Consider the following 13,504-nt stretch of genomic DNA (forward strand, 5'->3'; position numbering starts at 1 on the left):
AATTTGGAGCCTCAGTCAGAGGCTGCAAGCCGACTTGCGAGTCTGCCCTCCGTGTCCTCCCTGGTGAGGACAGAACACGAGAGGATACAGGCTCGATACGAACATTGTAAAATCTAATGAACGTATTAGGTGTCGCCCAACCAGCAGCTCTACAGATGTCTGTTAGCGAGGAACCACGAGCTAATGCCCAAGATGAGGCAACACTCCGAGTGGAGTGCGCTCTCAAATTAAGGGGCAAGGAATGCCCTGCAAATTATAAACCAGGGCGATAGTATCAACTATCCAATGAGACATCCTCTGCTTAGTGACAGCTTTCCCTTTCTGCTGGCCACCATAACAAACAAAGAGCTGGTCTGAGGTCCTGAAGCTTTGCGTGCGGACCACGTAGAATCGCAGTGCGCGTACGGGGCACAACAAAGCCTCGGTTGGGTTTGCCTGCTCCAAAGGCAACGCTTGCAAGCTCACCACCTTATCTCTGAAGGGAGTGGTGGGAACTTTGGGCACGTAGCCTGGTCTGGGTCTTCAGTGAGACAGCAGGACCAAACTAAAGGCACGAATTGTCAACAGAGAATGCATGTAAATCTCCTACTCTCTTCATGGAGGCCAATGCTAGCAGGGTCAGAGTTTTCATTGATAAAAACTTCAGACTCGCAAACTGCAAAGGCTAAATCGGAGACCTGAAGGCTTCAGCACCATGGACAGGTCTCAGGAAAAAAAAAAGGACGCGAGGGGTTTAGCCTGCGAGCGCCTCTTTAAAATGTAATAATTAAATCATGCTGGCCAACTGATCTGCCGTAGATAAGTGAGTGATGAGCAGAAATAGCGGCGATATCAATTTTAATGGCGGAGGGACAGCCTACCATCTAACCCATGTTAAAGATATAAAAGCATAATGTTAAAGGGCATTCTCTGGGGTCCTCGCGTTGCAAAGAGCACCGGGTGACGAAAAGGTTTCATTAAGCGCGTAAGCCCGTCCTGTGGACGGTGCTCGAACCGCGTCGATGGTGTTAGATACCGCTTGCGATAAATCACCTAAACCTTGCGCGCGCTCAACGACCGTACATGGATATCCACAGGTCGGGGCGCGAGTGCCAAATGTGCCCCTTCCTAAGAAAGAAAGTCCTTCCTCAGGGGAATCCGCCAGGGAGGGCTGTCGCGAGGAGCATTAACTATGAAAACCAATTCTTGGTCGTCCAGTACGGACGATTAATAAAAGGCTCTCCTCGTCCTGCCTGACTTTGCACAGTGTCTGCGCAATAAAGCTCACTGGAAGGAATGCGTATTTACGCACCCCCCGCGGTCAGCTGTGTGCCAACGCATCCACGCCGAGGCTGCCCTCGGTTAGTGAATAAAATAGGCGACAGTGGGTATCGTCCGGCGACGCAAACAGATCTATCTACGCACAACCGAACTTCTTCCAAATTAGCTGGACCGTCTGGGGGTGGAGTCGCCATTCGCCGGGGGCGCAGCTCGGAAGCGCGTACCGCTGTATTGAGCGATCCCGGGATGTAAATGGCACGAAGGGACCTCAGATGCTTCTGACTCCAAAGGAGGAGATGACGAGCGAGATGCGACAGGTGACGAGAGCGCAAAAACCGCCTTAACGGTAAATAACGCAACAGTCGCAAAGTTATCGGTGTCGACAAATACATCCTTCCCTCGCATCTCCATAGCGGAGCGTACAAGTCCCAGATATACAGCGCACCGCTCGCGGCAGTTGGGGTGCTATGCACACCCCAGACTGCAGGCCCGTCATACGTGGCTGAACATCCCGTGCTTAGGGCATCGCATGCTACAGAATGCCAGGAGACCCCTCAGAGGCATATCTTGCTATCAGAAATGCTGGGTCTACTACGGGGAAATTTAAATGACACGCAGGTGTAGTGTTTACACAATGTATGCCGGTGCGCCACGCTCTCCTCGAGACTCGATCGTAAAGCCAACGCTGAAGCGGTCTCATATGGCGCAGCTCGAGCAGTGTCACGGCTGCAGCATGCTGTCATATGTCCAGGAGCTTCTGAAATTGTATCAGAGGGACCGCGTACTTCCCTCGAATTAAACCGAGGCAAGTCAGAACTGACTAGTTGCGCGCTCTTGTAAAACACGCCAATTAGTTGATCGAGTCTAATTCCATACTGAGAAAAAGGATCCTCTGCACGGGGCAAAGTTGCTCTTTCCCAGTCGACCTGATGACTTAAACGAGCGAGATGCCGAAGCATTAACTCTCTGTGTTCGCGCACATCTGCCAAGAACGGGCTATTATAAGTCAACGTAAATAAAGCAGAATGCGAACAACGCTCTCTCTCTGATATTTTAATGCCGTGACTAACACTTTCATGGAGACACGGAGAGAGAGAGACAGCTCGAATGGTGTACTTAATATTAATATGCCCACCCCACGACGCAGAGCGAAAAAACGGTCTAAGGCGAGGGGAGATGGACACAAAAGTACACGTCTTACAGGTCTAAAGCTGCAACCGATCTGAATATTGAAATACGAGCCTCGGCGTTATCATCCAAAAAAGACCACCTCCGTAGAGCCGGGCGTAAATCAAATCGATCGTAACCCACCGCGTATTTCGGGTACTATGAGATAAAGGCTGGAAAAACCCTATCATCATATCATCATCTCGGTAAGAGGGACCGGCTCGATAATCCTTCGCCAGCAGGACATCGACTTATGCACGCAGTACATGTGCATCGGATACTTTCACTATAGTGAAACGAAAGCCCGAGAATTTCGGGGTTGAGCCGGTAATTGTATTTCGTAACCGAGGCGGATCGTGCGTAAAACCCAACGAAACGGGCTGGGAACTGAAGCCAAGCACCCAGGCACCGTACGAGGAGAATTAACGACACTACCGGTGTACCCGCGGCGGGGCAGCGAGGCGGGACAGGCGGGACTGCCGGTGCGTCTGCCGTGACAGCATAAGCATCTACAGTATGTGTGTGTGTGACACTGACCTGAGCCCGCTGAGGGAAACGGTCGTCCGGTCTCCTCAGCTGAGGACGCAGACTCCGACGGGTTTGCTGGTGGTCCGGTCTCCTGAGTGGAGGGCTCGGACTCCTCAGAACACCCGCTGGCGATAGAGGAGAGGTAGGGTGAGCTGGTGTGTGCCCGCTCACGGCTCTCTCGATCCTCTGGAGACCTGAAGAGGGGAGAGGAATGCACTCTGTGTGTGGTTAGTGGGCACCGGCTAAACAGCCGGTGGAACATATGCAAACCAAGAATTTTCCACCCGACCCTCTATCGGGGGAAGGAGCGAATCACCGTCTCCTGAAGAGTGATCCTCTGCCAATCCAGGTCGCCCGCTTACTGGCCACTTAAACTCCCGATCTCACGGGAAGCGGCTAAGCGGGCGGGGCGAGCTGCTGACGACCGGTTCCTCCGCGCTGCCGAGATGGGGTCCGAAGAGGGGAACGGAGGTGGTCGCCGCAGGACGCCGACGGCGAGAGGCAGACTGAGGAACCGGCGTGGTGGTTTTTACCAAGGGCAGCTCTCCTTCGCCGGGGCATGACCACAGAGATCGCCTCAGTCTGCGCAGCGGAGCTGTACGACTCCACGGCCTCGCCGAAGAGGCCGGTCTGTGAGACAGGAGCATTCAAGAAGTTGTTCTCGCCTGCGTCCGTCAGCCAGACACAGCCAAAGGTGGCGATCTTGAACCACTGTCGTGAACATCGCACGACTGAAGGTCGCGGCCTCCCTCGTAAATCCTTGGTGAACCCGTAGCAACGTTATTGCGTGCAGGGCTGAAGCCGCCTCTCCGCATGCCTGACGGACAGCGCCCGTAACCGGACGACTATCTACAAACACCGGAGGGAAGGGTTGGGTGGTCCCTCCAGGAACGCAGCTGCATCGCAACCCCCCGCTCCACTGAAGGGTCCCTGCCCTTAGCGGCTCCATTGGTGAGGGAGGTGAGGGGTGAAAGCTGAAGCTGAACGGCCGGATGGCCGCAAACCACGTCAGCTCTTCGTGCCGTCGGGAAGAAAGGCACAGGAGCAGAGGACCGAGAGGCCCGAGCAGCTCCGAAATACCAATCACGTGGGCGGTACGGTTCGGGCGGAGAGGGGTTAACCCCTCCAACTCTACCGTTACCGCCGCTCGAGCGTGCACGGCCGTCATCTCCGGAACGACTCCACTTCGGAGGAAATTTAGACACCCCTCTGATGCTGCAAAAGTGAACGGGACCAGAAGGAGGTCCAATGGATTCGGCAGACATCGTAGAACACGACTCTGCCGTCTCCACCGGAACCTCAACCGGCTGAGGATGAAAGGCCGGTAGGTGGAGGACGCGCCCTCCGTCCTCCTCAGCGTAGTGATGCGAAGAGCGTCATGCGAGCGCTTGACAGTCGCACCATGGCGGTGTCAGCACTGCAAAGACGCGGACAGCATTCCCGTAGAAACGCCAGTTGTCTCCGCAATCCAAGAAGGTTATGCTCTCACAGAGAGAACAAAAACTCTCCACGAGCGCAGCCTCAGAGTGCTTGATGCCCAAGCATGAAGACAGCGCTCGTGACCGTAACTGGAACCCTTATACCTCTCACATCCAAGATCGCACGGACGAAAAGCAATCCTGAAAAGGACGCTGATCTCCGAATATACGAGAGAGTGGCTGTCTTTAAAAAGACACAGAGCTCTCACGTATCACTCTTTTTAGGGAAATCACTCTTTAGGTGCTCAGCTGATGATGCGCACAGGGAAAGGCAACGCACACACTAAACTCAAAACAAAAAATATGCAGAGCAGTGGAATACTGCAAGCGTCCGCTGTGTTAGTACTGTTTGTCAATCAACTTCAGCAACCGTTCCCAGAAGAGCAGATAGTAGCTTCTCAGTCAGATAAAGCCGGCTTTCGAAGCGAAAAAAGCTGATTTCCCTATTTGCACGTGCGCCTTATATACGCACCTGGCGGGGCGGCGCCAGCATTATGCAAATATCTCAATGCCAAGTTCATTGGCGTTTTAGTAGTATTCGAAGCAGATTGGTCTCTCTAAGCGAGCTCCCAATTCGTCGGTCACGACGTGACGTCGTAGTGACCGACTGAAAGGGAACACGTTTTTACCAAAATTTGTCAAAATGGATTTATTGCGTTTTGGAACCAAACTCTTCATATATTTATGTGGTATGGTATGGTGATATACATTGCATTCCAAAAGTATTCAAACCCACTACACTTTTCTGATCAGTCCTGATCAGTTATATGTTGCAGCCTGATACTACAATTGTCTAAATTTTAGTCGGTCTTAGTACACAATGTCATTACAAAAGAGTCAAGTTTTAAATAGGAAAAATATCGAAACTCTTTGGTTATTTTTTAGCGTGATGCTAATGGTCTAATCAGATTCAATGGATTATGCTAAGCTATGCTAAAAGTGGTAGCGCCAGACCCAGAGATCAGCTGAATGGATTCCAAAACTGTAAAAATCAAATATTTAAGTCTAGGGGAGCTGGAAAATGAGCATATTTTCAAAAAAAGTGGAGTGTCCCTTTAAGGTTTCACTCTGAGATGTTTTTTTGAACAGTATGTAAGGATATCTTATCTATTCTGGGCTCTTATTGACTGTTTTACATTTTGCTGTGTAAAAAGATAAATATGTTGGCACAATCATTTTTGTAATTGCAAGCACGAAATATTTGATATGTCCCACTTTACAGTTTTTTTTTAAGATGCAAAACATTTTACTGAAGTGACCTTAAACTTTTGAAAAGTTGTGTATAGACCACGTCATCGGGCGCACGTGAGGTGACGCGATAAGCGTCTGGTCCGAACTTTACTTCCGGTTTCGGTTTGTTTAATGGTCTGACAAGTTGCTGAAATGGAACTCTTAAACAAATACCTCATCAAAAATAACAAATGTTTCGGGTTCCTATGTAATCTATGTGTTGTTTATTTTGCTTGTTATATAAATAAACTACTTTGTTGTAGAGCTGAAGATCTTTGCCCGAACCCGACGGGACCCGACGGGCTCGGGCGGGTTCGGGCGGGTTCGGGCTTCATTTCTAACATTTTACACGGGCTCGGGCCGGGCTCTGGCTTGCCCTCCGGTTTTGTGAGGTAAATGAGCGGTCAAGTTCAATGCTGCTGGATGCACTATCAGTAGCGCAGGACCGCGCTGAATTCATTTACAGTGGATTTAATGATTTTCCTCATCAAAAACATAGCCTAATATTGGTGAGTAGGTTTTTCAATGTATAACTAAATATGAATCGCGTCTTAAATACATAATTTAGACAGAGGATCTAGACTAATGTTGGCAGTTATGGAGAGAAGTGCCGACGCAAATCCCGCGGAGCCTTTCTCTTCATTTCGTTATTGCCAAATACCCATCTTAATTCAAAATGTATTATCTTAATTTAATTCGTTATGAAATTATAATTTTATTGGCATATTTATAGTGTATTGCATAAGCCTATTTAGAATGAGATGTTACAATGTTACAGATGACTTATTTTATTTCTTTGTTTCAACTTCCAAGTGGCGTGTAGATTATTAGTCATGAATAAATAATGTTAAAACCTGTGTAAATGTCTCATTCTTGACAAAAGCTGTGTGTGTGCGCACATTTAAATAATGTCAGGCTGTAAACGGGTTCGGGCTTTTAAAAAGCTGTCAATCTAAATGTACGTTTGGGTTCGGGCTGCATTCTTTCGGGCTCCGGACATTTCGGGCCTAACTTTTAAGGCCCAATTAGAGCTCTACTTTGTTGAAATTTATTCTTTGCAGAGTTTACCGGAAGTTATGTGATGACCACGAAAGCCGCGTTTATGTTGTTACTGCTGAAACCGTCTATATATAATATATGTATTAGAACCTCATCGAGACATCTATGGATTCCTCCTGGATATTAGCCTGGGTTTCCCCATGCTGCCTTGCATAGACATAGACATTCGTAGCGGCCAATAAATCGCTCTGGGCATTCGTAAACAACCCCTCAAATACGAGAAAATGAGCATAGGGTTCCCAGACCACGTCTCATTCTCTATGAGACTGGTCTGGTGTTAGCCAGGCTACCTGGATATAAAACATAAAAAATTGAATAACATGTTTTCTGTCTAAGCACTATAGCTGTAAGCGAATTATAAAGGAAATTTTCTTTATCTACAATATGACTTGCATTGCATACAAGCCATGGCTAAAAATATATATATATTGGAGAATAATGGCTTACCTATATAATGTTTTTGAAATATTGGAGTTGTATGTGAAACAGCATGCAGCTTCCCAGAAACTGTCAATGATCGTTTAGTACAAATGCGTTAAAATAAAATAATCTTGAGTTGAGCATCTTACTGTAAGGTTGACGTTTTATTACCTACCTGGCCTAGATGACATCACTTTAAGTGATGGTGTTCCTGAAAGTATCCTATGGCTTCCTGCTGTATAAAAATGAAAAGTAAGAATGTGTTTTAATATATATGGTATGGTATGGTGATATACATTGCATTCCAAAAGTATTCAGACCCTCTACACTTTTCTGATCAGTTCTGTTAAATGTTGCAGCCTGATACTTTGTTTACATTGATTTATTAAATTATTATTTTTTCATTCATCTATTATCATACCCCATAATGACATAATAAAAACAATATTTTAAAAATGAATTCTGGGGTGTACATATGTGTACACACTAGTGTTCTCATGAAAAACTATGAGATAACACAAATGTGCAACTTTGTCTTCATGTCACAGTTTTTTAGCTCTTTCTGACAGGATCATGACAGGCCCATGTGATGTGTGAAAGCATGTGGCCTTGGTTTTTGTTTAATCAGGCCTTGGCTGTTTCTCAATTCCAAGAACGCAATTTCATGAAGACTGGTCTTGCCAGGCGACCTTTGAAGAACGAACTCAAAAGGTTGCGAGAACACAGAACGCACTTGTGAGAATTGAGATGTGTGCGATCTTCCTGTTGATCACCTGACCTCCCCAGATTTCGGCACGCAAGTCTGCACTCGAGGCATCCTCGATAACAAGAACACATCCGGGTATTTTCATGTGTCCTCTGTACTTGTGTTCTTAAAGAATTTGGAATTGAACTTTGACAGTTAATGATGACATAGAGCGAGAACACAAGGACGCAAGATCGCTGAAGAACTCTCAATACACAATGTACAATGGAGTGTCCCTTTAAAGAGCCTGTAAGATGCCAATTTTTAGCGTCCTATCACTGTTTATAAGCCCCGGACAACAGGTTTAAATGCATGCAAGGTCAAAAAACACTGTACTTATCTCAAAATATAAATTTAAAATTACACCCATTTATCTGAAATCCACAAACGATTCAAGTGAAGCCGTTCAAATACTCAGTCTGCCTAAACCCACCTTTCAGTAGCCTACTTTGCTCTGATTGGTCAACTGACAGAGTCTCCGCACAGACCACAGATCAGTGGCACAGACCAACAATAGTGCACCATGTAGTGACCTAGTGCCAACATGATTTACTAAGAAGACATTATCGACATCGATACACATCATTCATCATTATTCCAAGCAATAAAAACGACGATAGAAACTAACATTTTACACTCATTTAAGCATTTATGTAAGCTAACCGGGTCATAGCAAAACCGTAAGTGCAGCATGCGTTAGCCGCATGCTAACGTGACTCTCTGACAGTATATTAAGAGTTTAAACAACAACATCAATACACATCATTCATCATTAATCCAAGTTATAAAAATGACGACAGACATTAACATTTTTACATTAAGCAAGTATGTTGCTATAATCATACTTACAGGTTGTGGTTAGGAGACGCATGTTGTTTCAAATAAAGTGGGCACTGAACCATCTTTCATTGCCAAATGTCTAGTAAATCCCTCTGTGAAAAAGTAATTTTAATCACTGATTCTTCACAGCCAACGTTTAGTACATCCCTCCTTGAAAAAGTCATTTTAACCACTGATTCTTCACAGCCAAACGTTTAGTACATCCCTCCGTGAAAAAGTCATTTTAACCACTGATTCTTCACAGCCAAACGTTTAGTACATCCCTCCTTGAAAAAGTCATTTTAACCACTGATTCTTCACAGCCAAACGTTTAGTACATCCCTCCGTGAAAAAGTCATTTTAACCACTGATTCTTCACAGCCAAACGTTTAGTATATCCCTCCTTGAAAAAGTCATTTTAACCACTGATTCTTCACAGCCAAACGTTTAGTATATCCCTCCTTGAAAAAGTCATTTTAACCACTGATTCTTCACAGCCAAACGTTTAGTACATCCCTCCTTGAAAAAGTCATTTTAACCACTGATTCTTCACAGCCAAACGTTTAGTACATCCCTCCTTGCAAAAGTAATTTTAACCACTGATTCTTCACAGCCAACCGTTTAGTACATCCCTCCTTGAAAAGTCATTTTAACCACTGATTCTTCACAGCCAAACGTTTAGTACATCCCTCCTTGAAAAAGTAATTTTAACCACTGATTCTTCACAGCCAAACGTTTAGTACATCACTCCTTGAAAAAGTCATTTTAACCACTGATTCTTCACAGCCAAACGTTTAGTACATCCCTCCTTGAAAAGTCATTTTAACCACTGATTCTTCACAGCCAAACGTTTAGTATATCCCTCCTTGAAAAAGTCATTTTAACCACTGATTCTTCACAGCCAAACGTTTAGTACATCCCTCCTTGAAAAAGTCATTTTAACCACTGATTCTTCACAGCCAAACGTTTAGTATATCCCTCCTTGAAAAAGTCATTTTAACCACTGATTCTTCACAGCCAAACGTTTAGTACATCCCTCTGTGAAAAAGTAATTTTAACCACTGATTCTTCACAGCCAAACATTTAGTATATCCCTCCTTAATAAAAGTAATGTTAACCACTGATTCTTCACAGCCAAACGTTTACTGCATCCCTCCTTGAAAAAGTCATTTTAACCACTGATTCTTCACAGCCATACGTTTAGTACATCCCTCTGTGAAAAAGTCATTTTAACCACTGATTCTTCACAGCCAAACGTTTAGTACATCCCTCTGTGAAAAAGTAATTTTAACCACTGATTCTTCACAGCCAAACGTTTAGTACATCCCTCCTTGCAAAAGTCATTTTAACCACTGATTCTTCACCGCCAAACGTTTAGTGCATCCCTCCTTGAAAAAGTCATTTTAACCACTGATTCTTCACAGTCAAACGTTTAGTGCATCCCTCCTTGAAAAGGTCATTTTAACCACTGATTCTTCACAGCCAAACGTTTAGTACATCCCTCCTTGCAAAAGTCATTTTAACCACTGATTCTTCACAGCCAAACGTTTAGTACATCCCTCCTTGAAAAAGTCATTTTAACCACTGATTCTTCACAGCCAAACGGTTAGTACATCCCTCCTTAATAAAAGTCATTTTAACCACTGATTCTTCACAGCCAAACGTTTAGTATATCCCTCCTTGAAAAAGTCATTTTAACCACTGATTCTTCACAGCCAAACGTTTAGTACATCCCTCCTTGAAAAAGTAATTTTAACCAATGATTCTTCACCGGCAAACGTTTAGTACATCCCTCCTTGCAAAAGTCATTTTAACCACTGATTCTTCACAGCCAAACGTTTAGTACATCCCTCCTTGCAAAAGTCATTTTAACCACTGATTCTTCACAGCCAAACGTTTAGTATATCCCTCTTTGAAAAAGTCATTTCAACCACTGATTCTTCACAGCCAAACGTTTAGTATATCCCTCCTTGCAAAAGTCATTTTAACCACTGATTCTTCACAGCCAAACGTTTAGTACATCCCTCCTTGCAAAAGTCATTTTAACCACTGATTCTTCACAGCCAAACGTTTAGTATATCCCTCCTTGCAAAAGTCATTTTAACCACTGATTCTTCACAGCCAAACGTTTAGTACATCCCTCCTTGAAAAAGTCATTTTAACCACTGATTCTTCACCGCCAAACGTTTAGTGCATCCCTCCTTGAAAAAGTCATTTTAACCACTGATTCTTCACAGCCAAACGTTTAGTACATCCCTCCTTGCAAAAGTCATTTTAACCACTGATTCTTCACCGCAAAACGTTTAGTATATCCCTCCTTGAAAAAGTAATTTTAACCACTGATTCTTCATATATCTTCATCCTTTGGTAGCAACACAAACAACACAAACTGAAAACACAGCGTGATATGATGTTAACCCACTAACTAGCTGTGGGCAGGTCATAGTTCTTGTTTCTCCCACAGGCAAGGCTGTAGGCGGAGATTATTATGCAAGTTGTTCATGTTACGTGGATAAAGACAGGCAGGAGATTCAATCCATATAACGACTCGTGTCAGCGAACCCAATAACTTTATTTATCGTGCACTTTTTTGTTCAACTACTTTGCACATTGTTTACATTGATGGACAGCTACATGACACACTGCCATACATGTCAGTTTCAATTTTGGATCTGTGTGGCTCTTTAAGGTTTCACTCTGAGATGTTTTTTGAACAGTATTTAAGGAGATACTATCTATTCTGGGCTCTTATTTGTTGTTTTCCCTTAATTATTTAGTACAAATCATTTCTAAAACAGGTTTTACATTTTGCGGTGTAAAAAGATAAATATGTTGGCACAATCATTTTTGTAATTGCAAGCTATTTAGCTAAATATTTGATATGTCCTACTTTAAAGTTTTTTTAAGATCATGCGAAACATTTTATTGAAGTGACCCTAAACTTTTGAAAAGTTGTGTATATATAATATATTTATTAGAACCATTTTATTATTTTGTTTAAATTATAGTTTGATGGTTTTCTATTCAGTTGACAATTTGCCAAATTGTTAAAAAAAACTATTGTTTAAACATTTAACTATTTTCATTTATAAGGCAGTTCATGTCTGATGTGCTTATTTTGAGGTATGACAGATAAACACATTTTAACTTCTTACATCTACCAGAAACTGGAGGTCTGTGTGATTCTTTTCCCTCTTTGGGTTTGTCTGCAACCTCCACGTCACCTTCCTGTGGCTTGGTAACAACCATAGATGTGAGAGGTGTAACAAACTGATATTTGAGTGAAAGTTTGAGAGATTCATTCTTTACAGCCTCTTTTTCTGGACCTTCAAGAAGAACCCTACGAGGTAGAGAGCGAGAGAGAGAGATACATTTCTCATTAAATAATATTTTATTATTTTATTCAATTTTCTGGAAAACGTACTGTTTGTCCAGAAGTTGTTTCACTGTAAGGTAGGCCCACAGTCTTTCCATAAAATCTTCATGTTCAGGTAGGACATCGGTTACATCTTTTGTTATTACAGCATCATGGTACGTCACCTTATTGCCTTTCTGCACCAAAGAATAAAAAAATGTCATCCCAGTGTCATCCCAAATTTCACTTCCACCTTGGGTTTATAAGCTGTTTTGAAAACAAAGTGACCCATCACCTCTGTCAGATTGTTTAAATATGACCTGTCATTTTGCTAGAAAATCTATGTAAACTGATTTAGGCCGGGATCTTACTGATATTGCGATGACTTCAGTGCTGATGCTCTCCACATTGTTGTCTGTAATTTGACCGGATACCACAATTTCAGAGCCGTTGAAGTACAGGGCAAAATTGTTCTGGGTAAGATTTGAGACTCCTATGTAGTTAAGTTGGATATCAGTTAGGAGTGGGACGGCAACTTCATCATAAAAGCCCTACCAAACAAATAAAGAGTTAAGTAGGCTTCAATGCACGGCATATTTCAGCATTGTTGGTGAGTCTACAAATGATTCACTGTTTTGCACCTGCAGCTGTAGATCGGCATCAGAATCCTCATATATTCTGCGAGCAACTCCATTATTTTCCAGTGACATTTTTGTTAGGAAATCAAAATTCACATCATATCCGAAACCAAGACAATAGAGGGGAAACTTTGACTCAATGGCCTTTCTCACATTAGACATAATCCTCTCTGTGTTGGTTTCACCTGTTAGAGATAAAGAGGTTTTTAAAATTCAGATTAAGCCTTGAACGCACTGTAGACTTAAAGGCACACAATGCAAGTCTGACTATTATTTCTCTACTAGCTCCCCCTAGTGTCTGGGAGTAAATGCTTTCTATATCTGAGACTTTACGAGACTGAAGGACACCGGGTCGGATACAACGAACTTGCAAGTGGGGTATTCTTCCTACAGACGGTAGGGGCGGGCGAGGGAGTCTTCATTCATCATGTAATGAGTCATTTACCCATATACCGACTTACGAAGATGATTTATTAACATAAAAATGCTGCCTTGTGTCCCTTTAACATCAAGTGCAGCTTGTCTATTTTTTTAAGAAAAATACCCATATTTAAGAGTTTATAAGCAGAGGAAAAAATATAGATAGGATGACAAAAAATTCCCCGCAGAAGGTCTGTGCTTTCATTTGATATATTTGTATATTTATATATTTATAGAAGAAACTTTTGTAAAAATCACAAAAAATGCTGGCTGGCAACTTTTCAAAAAAAGGCTGGTGGGGAATGAGTTAATGTCTTTGATTTGTTTTTTCAAATAAGTTGCATTTAAGGCAGCAAATCCACAACAACAAAAACTAAAGCTGCCA

The 13,504-nt window shown here is 43.4% G+C and overlaps 1 protein-coding gene across 22 annotated transcripts in view; it reads right to left on the reverse strand.

The window, feature by feature from the left end:
• Nucleotides 1-13,504, reverse strand: part of LOC129428014 (inter-alpha-trypsin inhibitor heavy chain H3) — a 95,455-nt gene that overhangs the window by 77,467 nt on the left and 4,484 nt on the right. For 12 of the 22 annotated variants that reach the window (XM_073876265.1, XM_073876288.1, XM_073876277.1 and 9 more), the window contains exons 10-12: nucleotides 12,703-12,884; nucleotides 12,433-12,612; nucleotides 12,131-12,258 (exon numbers count right to left, since the gene is read on the reverse strand). The exons of 3 other annotated variants lie outside the window; for them this stretch is intronic. In XM_073876265.1, coding sequence (XP_073732366.1) covers nucleotides 12,131-12,258; nucleotides 12,433-12,612; nucleotides 12,703-12,884 — 490 coding nt within the window. Of the gene's footprint in view, nucleotides 1-7,169; nucleotides 7,230-7,317; nucleotides 7,378-11,861; nucleotides 12,047-12,130; nucleotides 12,259-12,432; nucleotides 12,613-12,702; nucleotides 12,885-13,504 lie in introns of all 22 variants that reach the window. 7 more of the 22 variants (XM_073876284.1, XM_073876278.1, XM_073876280.1 and 4 more) reach the window with 6 other exon arrangements.

This window comes from Misgurnus anguillicaudatus, chromosome 14 (assembly GCF_027580225.2).
Source record: "Misgurnus anguillicaudatus chromosome 14, ASM2758022v2, whole genome shotgun sequence".
NCBI lineage: Eukaryota > Metazoa > Chordata > Actinopteri > Cypriniformes > Cobitidae > Misgurnus > Misgurnus anguillicaudatus.